Source organism: Vombatus ursinus, unplaced genomic scaffold (genome assembly GCF_900497805.2).
Source record: "Vombatus ursinus unplaced genomic scaffold, bare-nosed wombat genome assembly UNPS02014173.1, whole genome shotgun sequence".
Classification (NCBI taxonomy): Eukaryota; Metazoa; Chordata; class Mammalia; order Diprotodontia; family Vombatidae; genus Vombatus; species Vombatus ursinus.
This window is the reverse complement of record NW_020953951.1, coordinates 779398-800699: the sequence shown is the minus strand read 5'-3', so window position 1 is coordinate 800699 and position 21302 is coordinate 779398. Positions and strand designations below refer to the sequence as shown.

Here is a 21302-nt window from a genome sequence, read left to right as displayed (position 1 = left end):
CACTCTCTTGCTAATTCCTCCTATGTTTCTCTTGTCTTCTTGACCCTGAACTCCCTTCCTGTATGCATCATGCTCTTGATCCCTCTTGCTCACTCTCTCCCTTGTCCTCTGGATCCCATTTCATTTGCTGGCTGTCTCGGGCTGTTACTCGGGCTCTTGTTTTTCTTATTTTCACGCTTCTCATTTGATTGCTTGCTCTTTCACACCTCCTCCCATTCTCTTGCTCGTTCTCTCATTCATCCTGTAGATCCTGATCTTGCTTTTTGTCTGTCTTATGCTGTGCTTTAATTTCTATTTCTCAATTTCTTGCTGCCTTGCTCCTTCACACCTTCCTTTTCTCTCTCTTAATCATGCTATCACTTACTCTCTTGATCTTTATCTGACTTCCTATGTGTCTCAAATTCTCTATCACTCTTTTTGTTTTCTCTTTTTTTGTTGTCCACTCTTTCTTTCACATAGTATCATTATTAGTTTCACAACTCTCTTTGGTTCCTTCCCTTACTCTTTCACTGTCAATAGCTGTCATTTACCAGTCACCTTGGTCAAGTGAAACCATATAGGTCTGACTTCAGAAAACCAACAGCAGGCTGAAAAGTCTTGTGCTCCACTGTGATAAGGAGGTTCCTTGGAGACTACTACTGTGTCCAGGCAGTGCCAGGGAGCTGAGAGTCGTGCCCTAGAGCCCAATTCAAGGAGTCAGGTCCCCCTTCTTTCTACCAGTGCCAAATGTAAGGGCAGAACAGAACAGCATCTCTGTGCCCCAGTGAGCAGCCACTCAAGCAGCAAGTCAGCCTTTCAGCAGGGCGGAGAGTTTCATTGCTTCCCCTCCCAAGTCATGCCATTTATAACTGACTAGTCAGATTTTTAGGTTAGTGTGTGGCAACTGATGATAACTTGAGTGAAATGCAGGAAATCTCCAGTAAGCTAGTAATTTGTTTTTAATTATATTAGCTGGCTAAAGGAGAGAGTGGGTGATGTCCAGTGTGACCGTGATGATAGTAGATATGCGGTCCTTTCCATTTTTCTCTTACCTAGTGGTGAAACTGGAAATAGCCCCATCCACACTTTAACTATTCAATCAGAATAACAAAGCTTCTCACAGTAAAAACATCTAGCCCCCAAACACTATTTTTCATCCCTACTCCCACCCTTACCAGCTTTTCTTGCCCCCAGTAATCTGGCATCCTACACAGTTCAATTTCAGTCTTATATCATGTTAGTGCTTTTTATGGACTTTATATTACAGACAAACTGGGTAACTCTCCAAATTCCATTCTTACCATGTTCACCCATCTCCATGATTTTACTCACACCATCCACTGGACTTGGAATTGACTCCCTGCCTGCATTTCTTAAAGTCTTTCACTTCCTTCAAAGCTCGACAGATGTCACCTTCATCAAGCTTTCTTTGTCCATCCCCATCTTCCCCCCCTTGAATTTCTGCTGATATTTTCCCTGAATCTTTCTGTTGCAACGTAGTTGTTTATATACACACCTTTACTCTCCAAGCTTCTCGAGAGCAGGGTCTGTTTTATATTAATTTTTGTATTCCTCATAATGAGCATAGACCCTGTTTAATAGATGTTTGTTGTTGAATAAATGAATGATTGCCCAAATAGGATAATGGGGCAGATGCAGGCAGGGCCAGACTGCAACATCCCGAGTTTCCCAGTAGTCCATTGAACATTGGAAGCGCTCATAAAATGTTGTCTCTCCTCAGATTTGTTTATTTATTTATTTATTTCGTGCCTCTTAGTTCTAGGATGAAGCCTCCACCTGTTCCATAACTGCTGATCTCCCCCAAAACATAAGACTGTTCTATTCTTTTCTTCTTCTGTATGTTCTGCCTTAGAGATCCATACCTATGACTTTAGCTTTTCACTTCCCAGATCCCTCTCTATGGCTCCCTTGACCGGCTATCGCATTTCTATCAAAACCTTTTTCTCTCAAGCTAGGATTCTCAGAGTCATGATTGACTCTCCTTTCTCCTCTGAAACTAATCACACGCTAGCCTCAATGATCTTCAAAATATCCTTTCACCTATCCCTTATACTCCCTTAGCCACCACCTCATAGTTAGACTATCGCACTAACACACTTCTGGGCTGCCAGTCTCTTCCCTTCCAATACATCTTGCACATTCTTCCAGAGATTTCTTCCTAAAACAGAGCTCTGATCATGCCAACACCACCCCACTCCACCCCCCCATCCGTTGCTAAACACTTTTCAGGGTTTCCTCATTGCATGTTCTAGTCTAAATTCCTCTGTATAGATTTCCAGGCCCCTTGTAATCTCTCCCTATCCTCTCTCTCCAAATTTATCTCCCCTTCTCTTCATTGAGCTCAGTGAATCTTACAGCCAGACAGACCTTTAAACCATAGACCGATAGAGTTGGAATAATAAGAATAAGAATAAGAATAATAGCTAGCATTTATATGGGGCAGCTGGGTGGTGAAGTGGATAGAGTGCTGAGCCTGGAGTCAGGGAGATTCAACTTCCTGAATTCAAATGTGGCCTCAGACACTTCCTAGCTGTGTAACCCTGGACAAGTCACTTAACCCTTTTTGCCTCAGTTTCCTCATCTGTAAAATGAACTGGAGAAGGAAATGGCAAACCACTCCAGTATCTTTGCCAAGAAAACCACAAATGGGGTCACAAAGAGTCAGACAGGACTGAAAAATGACTGAATGAAAGCATTTATATGGCAATTTAAGGTTTGCAAAACGCTTTACATGTATTATCTCATTTGATCCTCACAACAACACTGTGAGGTGGGTACTATTATTATCCCCATTTTGCAGATGGAAGAACTGAGGTTGAGAATAAGTCACTTGACCAGAGTCACACAGCTAGTGTCTGAGGGAGAATTTGAACTCAGATTTCCCTGTCACCAAGTCCATTGCACCATCTAGTGGTATTGAACATTATAGTTTGAATTATAAAATGTAAGCACTAAAGGGGACTTTAGACTTTAGACCATGGAATGTCAGAGCTAGGAAAGACTTCAGTGCATAAAACATTGGAATTGAAAGAGAATTTAGAACATGTTACGTTGGCGCCAGGAGGAATCTTAGCATACCACCTTCCAGCTTCACAGTTGTAGAAAACCAAGGCCCAGAGTGGCAGGAGAAGTGATTCACCCTGCCATGGAGCAAGTTGGTAGCTGAACCAGAATAAGAATTGAGAATTCTTGATTCCCAGTCTGGGGATATTTCCACTATTTTTTTGCTTTTCTTTATTCCCTGGCTTTTATCCAAGTACCTGCCATACAGTAAGCGATTAATAAATGCTTGTTGTCGACTGCTAACCTACATAGATTTTCTATCCTATCTTGGCTAGTCTCCAGAGATACTGCCTGTTATATACACACACACACACACACACACACACACACACACACACACACTCTCTCTCTCTCTCTCTCTCTCTCTCTCTCTCTCTCCACTGTTCATTCCTGCCTTGTGCTTAATTTGTTTCCCTTGGAATGCCTAATTTTTTCTGGTTATCTATCCAGATTTTACCCTCTCTCTCCTTTTAGGCCTCTCTGAAGTCTTTCCTTTTCTATGAACTGACACCTTATGCCCAAGGTGAGAATTCTTCCTTCTCCGACTCAGTTCTGCTTGTTTTTTTTTTACCATGGTTGGAACCAAGGTGATAGGATTTAGAGCTGGAAGATACCTTAAAGTTCATCTGATTGGAGTTTTTCATTTGAAAGATGAGGAAACTCAGACTCAGGGCCATTAGGTAACTTGCCCTTGGTCACAAAGTCTATGTTTCCTAGTTGTTTTGTTTGTGAAGCCTGCCTTCTTAATTAAATTACAAGCCAACTGAAGATAACTGAGGACCATAGTATCAAAGATTCCTAGACCTTTAAGGGACTTTAGAAATATTCTTATCCAAGCCCTCCCCAAAACATAAATCCACAAATCCCAGCATTCATACCAAGGGTATGTCATATTAGGGTATATCATACCCTAATCCTTGTTGGAATACCTTCATTGATGAGGAGCTCACTATCTTTCAAGGCATTTCATTTCATTTTGGGAATAACTGTGATTGTTAGGTTGTTCTTCCTTACTCATGTTGAGCTAAAATCTGCCCCCTTTCCCCGCCACCATCCCCCCACCCCATAACTTTCCTCCATTGTTCCTAATTCTACCTTCTAGAGTCAATAGAACAGGTCCCTTCTTCTAAAGGACTCATGACAGTCCTTTAGAAACTTAAAGATAACAATAAAGTCCTTCCTAAAACTTTACTTCTCTTGGCCAATTAATTCCTTTAATTCATCCTTGTGTGGCTTGGTCTCTAGTCCTCTCCTCATCCTGGTCATCTTCTTCTAGACACGCTCCAGCTTGTCAACATTCTTCCTAAAATATGTCACTAAGAACTGGACATTATTCCAGATGAGTCTAGACCAGAGCAGAGGACAGTGTCTTTCTCTCTTCTTGTCTCTACCACATTGTGTGTGTGTGTATGTGTATGTGTGGGTGTGTCCATGCATGCACTCCCATGCACAAGCGTATATGTTTCTGAGCAAGCAAATGTATTTCTCTCTAAATGTGTATCTCTGAAAGTAAAGTGTTTGCCTTTTTTCTGAATGTTTGTCTTTTTCTATGTGACTCTCTGAATGTTCTACTTCTCCTTTTTATGAATTTTTGTATGACTCTGTAGGTCTCTGTGTATGTCCTTCTTTGTAAGAATGAGTGTGTGTCTATGTGTGTGAATGGAAAGAGCTCCCACTAACCTGTCATCCAGTCTACTCTCTCTTTTTACAGATGCCTGTGTGTTCCTACTTCCTAAAAGGGATCTGCAATAATAGCAATTGCCCATACAGCCACGTGTATGTGTCAAAGAAGGCAGAGGTCTGCGTGGACTTCCTCAAAGGCTACTGTCCCATGGGAGAAAAGGTAACCTGCCAAACAGAATGGTTAGTCATCCATACCCCGATCCCAGGAACGTCCAGTGAGACATATGCTCTCTCTTATATATTGGTCATTAAGAAGTTTCCCTTGGACTGTGATCTCCTGAAGAGCTTAGGTCTTTGGGTCGAAAATAGTGTACCTTGCTTTATGCTTCATAAAATCATTTCAAACTGAGGCCTACCGCAGCCTTGAGATTTTTAGCTTTATTTGCATGACTTGAGGCCCAAAGAGGAGAAGGAAATTTTACTTGTCAAAAAGTAAAACCTCGGTTATCTGGAATTATGTAGGTATGGGGAATAGTGATGACAGAAGGGGAGTCAGTGAGCATAAATTCTCTCAAAACTAGAGGTCTGGCTTAAGGTTATTGTAGACTGAGACTTATACAAATATGAGACCTTTAGAGAGTAAGGGTAGGACTAGGTGCCCCAGCCCTTTACATTCTGTGGAGAGGCCTCGGCTGTCCTTCTCCTTCCCACTTTCTCCCCTTAAGTATCTCTATACTTGTCTGGCTTACCACACATAAAAGCTGTATTTTAGAGATGGGGTTAGAGACATACTCATCAAATAGTACAAAGAAAGAGCATTGGCCTTACTGGGTTCAAGTCCTGCCTCTGCCCACTTGCCTTTGTAAGTTCCTTCCCTTATTTGATTGGCTCCTTCCTCTTTCAAATGAAGGGATTGGACTCAGTGGTTCCTGAAATCTCTTCAAGTTCTACCAGTTTGTGATTTTATGAATGATAGAATTTTTAGAAGTTGGATATATGACCTTAGAGACCATCTCAGTTCTACACCTTCATGTAACAGAGGGGATGGTGATTTACTCAAGGACACACAGAGGTCTGGCATGCAACCCAGCCTCAGGCAAAATTAGGCCCTAAATCAGGCTCTCTGACTCAGCTGAGAATGGGAACTCTTTGCCAAAATGGGATATGTGTATGTTCCAAGAGATTCCTAAAACCAGAGAATCCCGGAACTCGAAGAGGCTTTAAGGGGACTTTTAAGTGTTTTTTCAAGGAATCTAGTTGGCACAGTGGATAGAGTTGTGGGCCTAGAGTCAGGAGTTCAAATCTGACCTCAGACACTTATTAGTTGTATGACTCCATACAAGTCATTTAACATTTGTTTGCTTCAGTTTCCTCAACTGGAAAATAAGGATAATATTGCACCCATTGTGCAGTGTTGTTGTAAGGATCAAGTGAGATATTTGTAAAAGTTCTTAGCATAGTGCCCAGCACATAGAAGGTGCTGTATAAATATTTATTCTCTTCTTTTCCCTTCCCTTCCTTCCATTCTAGTTCCCTTTCCTTTTAGAGCATCCCTGATAAGTGGTCATCCAACAGTCATAGTTATGGGCAACTCATTACCTCTCTCCTATCAACAATAACCTGTTCTGTTGTGGGGCAGCTCTGATTGTTAAAATAATCCTCCTCCTATCGAGGTGGAATCTACCCTAGAACTGCCATCATCCCCGTATTAGTGTAAGCCAGTGGTGGCCTCAAAGCCATAGGTTCCCTACCCCTGGTCTAGGCTCTCTCTGCTCCAGGGATAAATAATCATAGGCTTCCTGAATGAAGCTGTCTCTCCTCCTGAGAAGCCTTCACTTCTGAGACTATTGGATTTCCATGGTGTTCTTTTGAGAATACCTCTCTGTAGAGAATGAAGGCTTCTGATAGTGGACAGGAGCTATACAACAGCCTACCTCTTACAAGAAGTTTTTGTGTCTGACACCTCAATAAGACCTCTCCTATATTAGTTTACAATCCATAATACGCACAATCAAAGAATGTTACTAATAACTCACACTTATAAAGTACTTCAGAATTTACAAAAAAAAACTTTCTTTGCAATAATCCTATGAGATAAATAATGCAACTATTATCATCCCATTTCATGGATGAGAAAACAGAGACTCAGAGAATTGAAGGTCACATACATAGAAATTAACAGAGCCAGAAATTAACAGACCTCAGACCCTCTAACTCCAAATCCAGTGCTCTTTTCAGATGAATTATGTTACTTCCCAATGTTAAGTGGAGGCCATCTAGTCCTTGAGGGGAGGATTTAGAGTTGGATGGGACCTTAGAGAATGTCAAGTGCAAACCTCTAATTTTATAGATGAGGAAACAGAGTAACTCATCCAAGGTCCCACACCAAGTAAGTGGTAGAGCTTGGATTCAAACCCAGGGCTTCTGATTCCATAGCCAGTGCCCTTATCATTACAATGATATATAACCACCAGCCCAGAGGGCAAATTCCAGGAAGCAAATCCTGTTCTTCTTAAGAAGAGAGACTCCGTGGGAAGAAGGAGGACGGGAGGCAAAAGGATGTGGGCTCCAATATTAGAACCTGGCATCCAGGTAATTAGAGAGAAGGTGAAAACAGTCAACCAGTCAGGAAGCATTAAGTGCCTGTTCTGTGCCAGGCACTGTGGATAGAGAGACAAAAAGAAACAGTCCCTGCTCTCAGGGAGCTTACCAGAAAGGTGAAGCAAGGTATGTTGCTAATTGGGAGATCATTGAATTTAGTCTTGCATTGAATTATGTTTGCTAAATAAATTAGTTTCACCCTTCAAATGAAGCCAGAGAGTTTAGCATCCAGGAAAGTAGAGGGAGGGTTCCAGAGAGTCTCAGCAAGGCGAAACAAGATGAATAGATCTCATTAAATAATTGAATTTTTTTTCATGCCCTTGAGTCTTGTCTGCTTGTGCTTTGTCTGCTTCTGTCTGCTAAATAAATTAAGGCTTGCTTCTCTGACCAAGTGGGGCCAGAGTGTCTGGTGGCAGAGAAAGACCAGTGACAACATGAACAGAGCTGAGAGGATTTCACTCTTCATACCCTGAATCGTCTCATGTTTCACAGCAAGAGGACTCACTGCTTTAGGTAGCCATGAGATTATCCAGTACAGCTGGATAGTATGGGGGACAGGGAACATTTTTGCCAGGACTTGTAAAAAGTGTGCATCGTTTGTGTTTCTGTCCACGCTTCTGTGTATGCAAAGTGATTTCTATTCTTAAAGAGAAAGTGAAGTGGAAAGGGCTAGAAGAATATAGGATATGTTATTCAGGAGAATTAAGTTTTCCTTAAAAGAAAAGAAAGAATGCTTTAAGTAAGAAGCAAAGAAGAAAATAGCTTATAAAGCAGTAGAGAAGAATTCACTTGTGCCAGAAGATTGCACTGTGGAGCAATGTGACAGAGAGTGAAGAGGGGAAAAGGACAACCAAACGTTAAGAACTGTGTAATAGGTATAGGGCTCTTCCTTAGAAGCATAGAGAGCTGGACCATCTCTAGAGGGAGTGGCTTCTTGACCTAAAAGGAAAGATGCTGTGAATCCATAGATTCTTTCAGGTGACAGATAATACATTCTTCCATCAGAAGAAGAAAGGAGAAAGAGGAACAGTAGTGGGTAACTCCAACCTATGGGGACCTGAAGTAGCCTTTGTCAGCCTGTCATAAACAAAAGAGAGATATGCTGTCTTCCTAAAACATGTATTCTGGACATGATGGAGAACCTCCAGAGACTTTTCAAACCTATGTCTAGTGATTCATGCATGGTACCTGTAGAAGTAATGTGGAAAGCATACTAAACCATAACTAAAAGCCTTGGAGACAAAGGTGATGATTTCATCACTACTACTTATTGAAGATTGGAACTTCAAAAGAAATAGATCTGGAGGTAAACAACTAGCTAAAAATAATGTGGCTGAGAATGAAATTTGGATTTCTAGACCATGGCTCAAAATATAGAAATGAGTGACTTTTATGACAAGGGATGGAGTGTACCTAACAAGGGCCAGTAAAAACATATTTGCCCCAAGTCTTATAAAGAAGGCTTTAAAATGTAAAGAGAGAAAGAGAAAGAAAATTTTCATGTGGATCTGATAATCCTGGTATCATAGAGAATAGCAGTACAAAATAGGAAGAAAAAGAGAAAAGGAGACCACTAATTCAGAGAAGAAACCATCTAAAAGGAAAGCCAGTAATAAAACTCACAGCCTCAGATATAGATATATAAATGAAGAAAGTATATGTAATAACTAAAATGAAATGTATCTTGATGAAAGGAGGCAAATTTGACCTCGTTGTTATCACTGAGACGTGCTGAAATGAGATTTGTGATTGGAATGTAAAGTTGGGATGATAATGAATATCAGTCCTCACTAGGCTGGTGTGAAGATCAAATAAAATGGCAGCTAGGTGGCAAAGTAGACAGAGTTCAGGACTAATTGTTTGACCCTGGGCAAGTCATTTAACTTCTTTGTTTGCCTCAATTTGCTCATCTGTGAAATGAGAACAATAATAGTACCTAGCTCACAGGGCTGTTGTGAGGATCAAATGAATTAACATATGTAATTCACTTGGCAAATCTTAAATGCAAAATTTAATTTATATAAATGCTAGATATTAAGTGCTTTGAAAACTTTAAGGTGCTGTATAAATGTCTATTTTTTTAATGTGAGTGACAACATTTAGGAAGCTAAGGAAAGACATTATGAAAGCTTTTGGTGAGGAACCGAGGTAGAAATAAGTAATATTTGGTAGTATATTACAGATCATTTGGACAGAAGGAAGAGTTAGAGGAGAAGGTTAGGAAACATCACAAACCTGGCACAGAAGTATGCCACTATAATGATGGGAGATTTCAGCTCTCCTGCTAGGCAAAAGTGGCAGTAACTCATAAATTTGTGACCTGCTTTATTGATAAATTCATCCACATAGAAGCATTTAAGTTTCTACTGCGTGCACTGAGGCCCTGTGCTAGGTACTGAGGACACACATATGAAAGTGAGAAAGCCTTTGTTCTAAGGAACTTATATTTTACTGAAGGAATACAACACATCTGGGGAGTGATGGCCAGGGAAAGGAACTAAGCCATCTCAGGGATCATGAGTGGGGCCATAGAGTAGTAAATTGGCTTGACCTTTCCAGTACCACTGGTTAATATTGATTTGATTATTGTTCCCTAAGCAAGAGAAATGTAAAACAAAGAGACTAATAAGTTCTTCTGGACCTAATTCAGATCATCGAGGAGAAACTGGTTACCTAAGTAGAAACAACAGCAACTTGGGAGCAAGTGATCACTTGCTCTATCAAAGAATTCATGATAGAGAAAAGTAAAGCTCGGAATTAGTCTGGCATGTATACCATAGATTTGAAGAGAACAGAGTTCAAATAAAAGATAAGTAAGATGTAATGGCCTAATATTTTGCAGGGCAAGTCAGCCCAAGAAGGATCAGAAACTCTCTAGAATGCTATTTGAAGACGTAAGTGAAAACGTAGCAATAAGGAAAAGGGGGGGAGTTGTCTAAAGGAACTAATGCTGATACACAGGAAACTCACCAGAAACCTCCAATTTAAGAGGTATGTAAAAGATTCAGCAAGTTATTAAAAATGAATACAAAACACACACACACACACACACACACACACGCACGCACACAAAGATGAAAAGAAAAAAGCAGTATGGTCCTATAAGAATTGAGTCAGGACCACTAAAGCCAAAAAGGGTCACTTAAAGGAACTCTAAGCTTGTTTCTTCATCTGGTAAATGAGGGGCTTAGAATAGATGATCTCTAAGGGCCCTTCTAACTCTGGGTATACTTGAGTTCTCTCCTTAAAGGGAGGTGTTTATGGCTCTCCCCCAAGACAATGAGAAGATGGCCATGAAACAGAGAAGTCAAATGAAGAATCACAGGACTAGGTAGTACTGCTGCATGGGGTGGTGGTGTTAGTGAAAAGGCCAAAATCCTTTTCTTTCCCAAGGAAAATAATGTTTGGCAAGGAAGGATAGAAGAAAATGGTTAGCAAAGAGTTGAAACTCAGTATCAATGGAGGGGACAGCCGGGTAGCATCTAGCAGCCCTCAGCAAGTCAGAGTTTTCAGGTCTTTGGTAACTACACTATAAGGGTACTGAAAACTAGTAGATGTGGTTGCTAATTTGCTGCAGGTGATTTTTGAAAGTAAAAAGGTGCCACAACACCAGAGCAGGGCAAAAGGTCACCCAATTTTCATAAGAGGGAAGAGAGTGGACTCTACAAACCATTGACCAGTGAGCTTGGTTTCTGTTCCTGGCAGAATTCTAAAACATTATAAAGGGCACTTCAAAGTGGAAACAGCGAGTGCTAACTTTAAGAATAGGTTATGCCAGACAATCCTTATTTGCTTTTTTGAGAGGGTAACTAAATAAGTAGGTCACAGTAATGCTGTAGACATAGTATACTTAGATTTCAGCAAAGCACTTGAAAGTCATTCATACCAAGCTTCTAATAAAAAGAATAATAATTCTGTTAGGTGGATTTAAAACTGGTTCAGTGACCAGATCCAAAGAGGAAGTCATTAATGGATCAGTATCAGCTTGGACCCAGACTTATCGTAGGGCCTTGGATTTGTACTGTTCCACATTGTTAAAGTCAAGTAGATGAGGACTTAGATGGTGTCCTTACTTGATTTGCAGATAACTTTGGATGACAAGAGTTTGGCTCTCAAAAGATTTTGACAGGCTAGAACTGTGGTTTGAATCAAGATGAAATTTACCAAGGATGAAGTGAGATTCTATGTAGGTTAAAAAAAATCAACTTCACAAATGGGATGGGAGAGATATGACTAGGCAACATCACCTTGGATTTTAGTGGACTCCGTGGGATTTTTAGCCTTAAATTTGGGCTTGAGGGTGTCAGTGAACTTGGATGGGGAAAAAATTACATCTTCTATTTCAATATAACTGGTTTCTTTTGTAATACTATGAATTTCATTTTATGTATTTTAAAACATTATTCTGAGAAGGGTTCCGTAGGGCTTTACCAGACTGCCAGATGTTTTCATAATACAAAAAAAGGTTAAGAAACCCTGATGTAAATCAACAGTACAACATGGCAGCCAAAAAAATAATGCCACCCTAAACTGCAGTAAGAGAGGCATCATGTCCAAAACAAGGGAGGTCCTAAGTTCCCTGAGCTCGGCTTTAGGCCATGTCTAGAGTACTGGGCAGTTCTGGGGACCAGATTTTAAGACACTAAGAAGCTAGATTGTGATTGGATCCAGAAATGACTGGCCAGGAAGGTGAGACAAAAAAACATAGCGTGTGAGGATTTGTGAAAAGAGCAGAGGATGTGGAGTTTCTTGGAGAATACGTGGTACGGGTGGAGGCAGAAAAGGGAGGGAGATACAAATGCTATACGTCATGAATCTCTTTGAGACCTGTCATGGAGGAAGGATTAGTTTGTTCTGCTTGACCCAAGAGGTGACACCAAAGACCTTCTAGCTTGTTGTAAGGACAGACTTTCTAACATCTGGAGTTATTCACAAATGTGCTGTTTGGGGAGGTAGTGGAGTTCCCTTCATATGAGAGGTCTTCAGTAAGAGCCTACATTTGTGGGGGATGTTGTAGAAGGTGTCCTTGGTTAAGGAGGGGAAGGAACAAGTATTTATTAAGCACTTGCTATGTGACAGGTACTGTGCTAATAAGGGCTTTACAAATTATCTCATTTGAGCCTCACGACAACCTTGTGAGGTAGATTATCGTCTGTAAAATGAGGATCATTATACCCATCTTTGAGAATAGTTGAGGAAACTGAGGCAGACAGGAGTTACACAACTTCCCAGGTTTAGCTAGTAAGTGTCTGAGACTACATTTAAATTCAAGTCACCCTGACTCTAAGCCCAGTGCATGACCTACCTACCTAGGTGTTTAAGTATGAATTACATCAAGGGTTCTTTTTTGTTTCATGGACCCTCTTCTCAGAAAAATTACTTTCAATGCATAAAATATATAGGATTACAAAGAAAATTAGCTAAAGTAAGATACATTATCAAAATATTTTTTTAAAAAATAAGTTCACATACCCCAGTTTAAGAATCTCGGGATTAGATGCACCTTAAAAGGTTCCACAGATCTTAGATTCTGTGATTTTGCTGTTGATGAGTACCCAGTGAAGTTAGCATTAGCCTGACAAACAAGATGATTGACTTGGTCCAGTAAGCACTAGTTAGTGTTATTTGGAGAGAGTCTGTCCTTTCCTTGGTGTAAGGAAGAGGATGCCCCAGGATAGAGAAGAATTAGGAGCTGTGTGTAGTAGGATCTGAGTTTCCCTCTGATCTCCTGAGGTAACCCTCTTTTTAGACTATAGTGGCCCATTACCTTAGTCCCATTGCCTGAACCCAAGGATGCAGTCCCCAGCCCCTTCCCCAACCTTAGATCTTAGCCCTAAAATGTAACCTTCAATCCAACTCTCATCCTTCAGTCCTAGCCAGAGCCTTAGTCCTCCCTCATCCCAGCCCTTATTCCTGACTGCCAGCCCTTACCATGTGTCTCATCCCAGAGCTCCATGATGTCCTCTATCTGTAAATGATCTCCAGCAGTCAGTTTGACAATAATCAGGACCACAGGCACAGTAGTGGCTCCTTTCTCCCTCCACACAACCTCTGAAAAGCCATTCAGGATGCATAGCCAATTTGCCATCTTGTTAGTCCTAACTGCCTGCCCATGGGAAGCACTCCTTAGGAGCTTTAAAGCCCTAAGCAGGGCTTGTAATGGCACCTAAACCCCAAACCACACTCACCAGGACTTGGCCCCAGCAAAGTTTTCAAGCATTATCTGGGGTAGAATTTAGAGGGTTGGAGATTAGAGAATTGAGCCTCTGGTCTAGACATACCTCTCACACTCAGGCAGGCAGGGCCCATGTGTTGACTGTGATTTGCTCCCTCACAGTGTTGTTTATGCCTATAATTACTGTGTTCTGCTGCCTCTCCTGCCAGCCCTGCTATGCTCACCTGTCATCCATGAAGGACTATTGTTATAAGAATTTCCCGACAGCTGAATAAACCAGACTCCTTCTCCTTCTTAATTAACCAGCCTGTTTGACTTTTATATAGAGGAATACAATAAATACAAAGCAATTTAACATCTCCCCTCCCCTCTTTTTCTTTCTCCCCATCTTAATTCCCAGCATACGATAAAGTGAGCACTGAATACCTTGTCCCCTGCTGAGTGAATTCCCTCTCTTTCCTCCCCACTCAAGATCACAGCTGCTTTGGAGGAAAAACTCCTCTGTGAACCAAAGCTGTTCATGATGTAAATCTTGATGTTTTCATCTGCATTCCCCAAACATCTGGTCTAACATATCTTGGCTATGCCTGGGACTTGGGGCTACTAAATCTTTCTTCTGCCCTTCGGGTTTGAAGCTCAGGAATAGGACTGATTACTTGTTACTTGGTGCCCTTTCTCCTGTCTGACTGACCCAGGTGAAAGCTCCTGTGACTTTCATCTAGGACGTTCCAGTACAGTGGTTGGCATAATGCAGGGACCTGATTTGACCAGTCAGCCCCAAATTACTTGAGACTCTATTGAGATTTTACTGTGTGTCTCCCTCTGGGCTGCTAAGTACTCTCTGTTGAGGATACAAATCTCAGAAACTTCACAGATTGACTGGAGAGGTAAGTCTCTCCAACACTGAAGAGTTAGAAAAGAGCTGTATACAGGACAGAAAAGAGTCACATGAGTTTGAGGAAGTCAGTTTACCTGTCCGGACCTCAGTTCCTCAGCTGTAAAATGAGAGGGTTGAATTAGATGATCTTTAAGGTCCATTCCAACTCTAGGATTCTGTGACTCCAAATCTTGGGTTATGTGATTTCCAACATCAATGACCCTGACAGTTACAAGAAAAAAGAAAGACTAGTGAACTGGAATAAAAGAAGACTTCATGAAGAGAGAGAGGCTGTGAGCTAGGCCTTGAAGGATAAATAATTTGGATAAGAAGGAGATATGGGTCATAGTGTGGACTAAAGAACTTAATTCAAGGAGGAAAATACTTCTTTGGTGTTATTGAGATTGTAATATGACAACAGGGTAGTATACCTGGTTCAAGAGGAATGGATTCGATTAAAATGCCAAGGAAGCTTTAAGGGTGGACATGAAAAGGGAAGAACATCACATTCATAAAAGCCTATGGCTCTGTGGAGGTGTAGGAATGGTAGAAGAAACCAAAGGAGGCAGGGAAAGAAACATTTTGCTATTCTGACCAAGGGGGAGTGGCCTGATGCAGTGAAAATGGTACAGGATTATATTTAGTTCTCTAAGTTCATCTCATGGATCCACCCCCTTCATTTAATGAAGACATTTAAGCCCAAGAAAGTTAAATGATTTTTCCAAGATTACATCAGCAACCCAGAAGGTTACATAGGTAATGTAGGTACTGGAGCTTGGATTCAAACACAGATTTACCAGTCTTTCATTTCACCATTCATCCTTTTTGAGAGGAAATGACCATTACACCTTACAATTTGTAAATGATAAGAACAAGAACACCAGATACAATCTAACACATATTCTAAAAAGAGAGTTCGGGCAATGGAACAGATAGAATTCCATGGCCTGAGTCACTAAAAGGAAAGTCATTTCAAAAGGGATAGGAGGTTCTCTAAAAGAAAATTCTGTTGATATAATTATACATAATTACATTTAGGAAGAAAAAAGAAGTGTCTAAAGAGGTCAGTCTGATTGCAGAGAGAATTCCTTGGCAAACACAGACTTAGACAAGAGATAGAAGCAATGACAGATAACTGAGGATGAATAAAAGGAATGGCATAACCTATAAGGCTAGTGTCAGAATGAGATGAGATTGACAGTAAAAACAATCTCATAGAAAAGAAGACCTTCAAAGGATAGACTCATTGCTCTTGGTAGGACAGTGATATCTGATGACTAGGAAAAGATGGAGCTACTCAACTCTCATTTTGCTTCTGTTTTCTACAGCAAGGGAAATGGACTTCAAATAAGAAGGATTGAACAAAAGTGATATCAATGAGTTGAAACTATAAATAAGTGAGGAGGGTTTAAGAGAATACCTGACTACCTTCAGTGAGTTTAACTAAACCTGGACAAACTTTATCCAAGAGTACTAAAAGTATTGGGGAAAACAATTGCTGGACTGATCTGTGAAAATCAGAACTATTAGGAATAGCAAATACATTGGCTACCATAGTTAGGATTCAAAGAGAGCTCAAAAGGCAGGAACAGTGAGTTGAATATAGGGATAAGGGATAAAGACTAGACTTGTGATTTCATTGGTATAGGGAATGAATAGATAAGGAAACTTCCAGTGCCAATACAAGTTGGCATTTTTTTGTTAACTGAAGAGTCTTAAAGAGTTACTTAGAGCACTGAGGGCTTAAGTGACTTGCTCAGGTCACACAGCCAGAATGTATCAGAGGAAGGGGGCATTATGTACTTTTAATATAACTATCATTCAAATCAGCTGGTGAAATTACAGGGTAACATAATGAAATATATTTGGGAGGCGGAGCCAAGATGACAGAGGGAAAGCAGTGACTTGCTTGAGCTCTCCCCCCAAACCCCTCCAAATACCTATAAAAAATGGCTCTAAACAAATTCTAAAGCAGCAGAACCCACAAAAAGACAGAGTGAAACAAATTTCCAGCCAAAGACAGCCTGGATGGTTGATTGGAAAGGTATATCGCGCCAGGTGGGGAGAGGAGCGCAGTGCGGCATGGGCGCGCAGGCTGCAGCGAACCTGGAGCAGGCCTCAGGGACTGAATCGCGGGCAACTGTGGCAGTTTCCAGACTTCTCAACCCACAAATGCCAAAGGCAACTTAGAAGGTCAGTGGGAAAAGTCTGTGACTGCAATGAGAGAAGGAGCTAGGTCTCAGCCGCCCTCAGGGCCGCAGCTGCCTCCTGAGCTTCCAGGCCACAGACTGAGGGGGAATCAAGTGGCTGATCGGATGGGGATTGCAGGGATCTCTTTGCCAGTGCTGAGGCAGGAATCTCTTGCTTTACCGGTGCTTCGATCTGGGTCACAGTTCTGAGGGGCAGTCCTGGGACAAGGAGGAGTGCTGCCGTGGTAGAGAGGAAACACCTCACCCCTTATCATAGCACCTTGGAAGAACTGAAAATTTACAGGTCCCTAGAGGTATCTCTGAAAAGAGCTGTACAAACCCCCGAAGCTTGGGACAGTACATTCTCCACATTGGAAGCAGACTTTTACCTTAACAAAGAGTTTAAAACTCAAGAAATTGGCCGGGATCATGAGTAAGCAGCGCAAAAAGAGTCAGACTATATTATCTTACTTTGGTGACAAAGAAGATCAAAACATACAACCAGAAGAAGACGACAGAGTCAAAGCTCCTACATCCAAAGCCTCCAAGAAGAATATGAATCAGTCCCAGGCCTTGGAAAAGCTCAAAAGGGATTTTGAGAAGCAAGTAAGAGAAGTAGAGGAAAAACTGAGAGTTTTACAAGAAAATCATGAAAAACAAGTCAACAGCTTGCTAAAGGAGACCCAAAAAAAATACTGAAGAAAATAACACCTTAACAAATAGCCTAACCCAAATGGCAAAAGAGGTCCAAAAAGCCAACAAGGAGAAGAATGCCCTAAAAAGCAAAATTGGCCAAATGGAAAAGGAAGTCCAAAAGATTACTGAAGAAAATACTTCCTTAAAAATTAGAATAGAGCAATTGGAAGCTAGTGACTTTATGAGAAATCAAGACACTATAAAACAAATCCAAAAGGATGAAAAATTAGAAAACAATGGAAATATCTCATTGGAAAAACAACTGACCTAGAAAATAGATCCAGGAGAGAGAATTTAAAAATTATTGGACTATCTGAAAGCCATGATCAAAAAAAGAGCCTAGATATATCATCTTTCAAGAAATTACCCAGAAAGACTGCCCTGATATTTTAGAACCAGAGGGCAAAATAGAAATGGAAAGAATCCACTGATCACCGCCTGAAAGAGATCCCCAAAGGAAAATTCATAGGATTATTGTAGCCAAATGCCAGAGTTCCCAGATCAAAGAGAAAATATTACAAGCAACCAGAAGGAAACAATTCAAGTATTCAAGTATCGTGGAAACACAATCAGGATAACACAAGATTTAGCTGCTTCTACATTAAGGGACTGCAGGGCATGGAATATAATATTCTGGAGGGCAAAGGAGATAGGATTATAACCAAGAATCACCTACCCAGCAAAACTGAGTATAATCCTTCAGGGGGAAAAAATGGTCATTCAGTGAAATAGAGGACTTTCAAGCATTCTTGATGAAAAGACCAGAGCTGAATAGAAAATTTGATTTTCAAATACAAGACTCAAGTGGAACATGAAGAGGTAAGCAGGAAAGAGAAAATCATAAGAGACTTGCTATGGTTGAACTGTTTACATTCCTGCATGGAAAGATGATATTTATAACTCATGAGACCTTTGTCAGTATTAGGGTAGTTGGAGGGGAAAAAATTATATATACATGTATATATAGATAGATAGGTAGATAGATAGATAGAGGGCACAGGGTGAGTTGCAAATGAATGGGTCATATCTGGAGAATAAAATTAAGGGGTGAAAGAGGAAAGGGAGAGGTAGAACGGGGTAAATTATCTCATAAAAAAATCAGAAAAGAAAAGGTTCTTACAGTGAAAGGGAAACGGGGGAAGGTGAGAGGGAATGAGTGAATCTTATTCTCATAGAATTTGACTTAAGGAGGGAGTAACATCCACACTCAATTGGGTATGGAAATCTGTCTTACCCTACAGGAAAATGGGGGGAGGGGGAAGGGGACTAGAGAGGAGGGCAGATTGGGAAAGGGGGTAATCAGAAGCAAGTGCTTCTGAGGAGGGTCGGGGTCAAAAGAAAGAATAGAATAAATGGGGGGGATAGGATTAAGGGAAATAGAGTTAAGTTTTTCACAGCATGTCTACTATGGAAGTGTTTTGCATAACTGCACATATATAACCTATATTTAAAAAAAAAAGAAATATATTTGAGACATAGAAAAATTCATGATTAGACAGTTCCAAAGGACTCATGATGAAAAATACTATCTACCTCCAAAGAGAGGTGATGTCTAAGTGCAGATCAAAGCGTACTTTTTTCAATTTGTTTTTCTTGCCTTTTTTTGCAACATGGTTAATATGGAAGTATATTTTGCATGATTTCATATGTGTAATCGATATCATTGCTCACCTTCTCATGGATGATGGAGGGACTGAAAGGAGAGAGAGAATTCAGAACTAAACATTTTTCAAATATGAATGCTAAAAGTAAATAAGTTTATTTTTTAGAAAGACTCATGGTTGAACTAAATAAGGATATATGAAGGACACGATAACTGCTTTCAAACGTCTTAAGTGCTGACATGTTAGGAGATCCACCTTTTTTTGTGTCTTCAGAGAACAGTGGGTGAAGGTTACAGAGAAGAATATTTAAGTTCCAAGAAGAAAAAATCTCTTTAACAGTTAAGTTATCTGAAAGTAGAACTACTCTTGGAGAATGTACAGCTACTTGCCAGGTATCCCAATTGCATATTTCAGGTGACACTTGGACTAGATAAATTCTGAAGTCCTTCCTAGCCTGACATTTTATTTCTATGAAGTTTATTTGTGGCTGGTAGCCAGCTAGAGTGTTATTTCTCAGAAGCCAAAGTGCAGGATTCTTTGGGATCCATATGGTGTTCCATCCATTTGGAACTAAACAATTCATTTACTCCCCAACCAGATACAAAACCTTCACCTCTTTCTAATAACCCCATTTCAGCTCAAGGCATCACCTTTTATCCAGTAACCCAGACTCACAACCTCAGAGTCATCCTTGACTCCTCACTCTCACTGACATTTCCAGTCAGTTGCCAAATCTTGTGAATTCTACTACTACAACATCTCTCTACTACGTGAGCACCAGCCTATTTCAGGCCTGCATTATCTCTTGCCTCGATTATTGAAGTAGCTTCCTAATTTGTCTCGTTGCCTTAAGTCTTTCCCCTCTCCCATCTGTCCTTCACATTGCTGCCAAATTGACAGGTGTCACAGGTCTGACCACGTTACTCTTCTGCTCACAAAGCTCCATTGACTTCCAGTTGCTTTCTGGGATCAAATGCAAACTCTCCTATTTGACATTTTTCACAATCTGGTAGAGCCTACCTTTCCACACTTGTGGAATATTACTCTCTTTCACATGCTCTTTAGGTACCCAACCAGGTGATCATAAGGGTTGTCCAGGTGAAGGAGGTATTTCAGGAATAGAAGGAGCAAGATCCCAAGAAGACCTATTGAATATGTCCCATGAAACACCCCCCCTTCTACTGGGTTTTGATAGAGAAGAGTAAATCTATAAAACCTTTGAAGACAATGGAATCATAATAATAAGCAGAATTCTTTTACAAAGAACATATCACTTCTGAATCTAGTTGCCTACTGGGAACATCGAATTTGGAACTCAAGGAGTCATTGAACTGGAGCAGATAACATAGCATTTTAGGTAATGAGTAGTGTTCTAAACTCAATCTGATTCAGGCCAATTCAGTGAGTATTTGAGAATTGCAATGAAGTAAGACACTTATAGACCATGTAATATTTAACAAAATAAAGTTCACTAAACAATAGCATGGGGCACATATTCAGCAATGACACACAATTGGTTCTTTTGCATGTGGCTTCTCTCTTGTCCTCACTGGCCATGATGATGTACCTAGTTAAAATGGTGTGTTGACTTACAGGGCATTGGGATGTCTGTCGATCTGAGGAGCACCTACTTCTCATGCACTTGTCTTTGTGTGGGCAACCAGGAACCTATGGCTACCATTTGAACCTAAATTCCCCTAGAACAATTAAGTATCAAGGATGGTTTTATTGCCATTTTAAGGGGGAAAAAAAACCTATGTGGCAGGGACCTTCCAGTATTGTTGGGTTATATGTGGTGAATTTGTAGTTGCATAATTAGGCCTACCCCCATTAGTCTCAACTAGATTGTCAACATTGCTCCTACTCTAAGTGGGTAGAGTAGATATGGGGTCATCTGGGCTCTGAATACAGTGACCCAGAAAGGAGCAGGGACCAGCAAACTGAATGAGAAAGTATGTGCCTATATGCATGCAACTCAGTCCACAGTTTTTATAGAGCCAGGTGAATGCACAAATATGATGTGCTTGAGCTGTTGTCAGGGTTTATTCTGCAGCTGGGGTTAGGCGTTGGTGTGCCAGTTGAGGCTAGGAAAGACATTTGATTTATCTGGACCCTCAGATGCTGCCTCAGAATGGCTTCCCAATTCCTTTCTTTCAACATGGCTTGCAGGCAGCACACAGGTAGCCTGGCTGAATGCCAGACCCATGGAAATCATCCAGGAAGGTCAAATGAAGAAGAGATGAGAAGTGTGGTTGGTAACTTTTTGCTGAGGAGCAGTAAAACAGCTATTTGTTGATTTGATAACAACAATAGAGAGGTCTGTTGTCTTCCTGGAGTATATATCCAGCATGTGACAGAGAGCCTCCCAACCCTAATTAAAATGAGTAACTACTACCAACTTCTGATTCATAAGGACACCAAAAAAAATCTGCAAGATTTCAAAGTCTTGGGCACGACACCTAGGATCTTAGGGG

The 21302-nt window shown here is 40.7% G+C and overlaps 1 protein-coding gene across 2 annotated transcripts in view; it reads left to right on the top strand.

Moving 5' to 3' along the window:
• Positions 1-21302, top strand: part of ZC3H3 (zinc finger CCCH-type containing 3) — a 509781-nt gene that overhangs the window by 424152 nt on the left and 64327 nt on the right. For both annotated transcript variants that reach the window (XM_027859891.1, XM_027859892.1), the window contains exon 9: positions 4775-4906. In XM_027859891.1, the coding sequence (XP_027715692.1) occupies positions 4775-4906 (132 nt within the window). The remainder of the gene's footprint in view (positions 1-4774; positions 4907-21302) is intronic.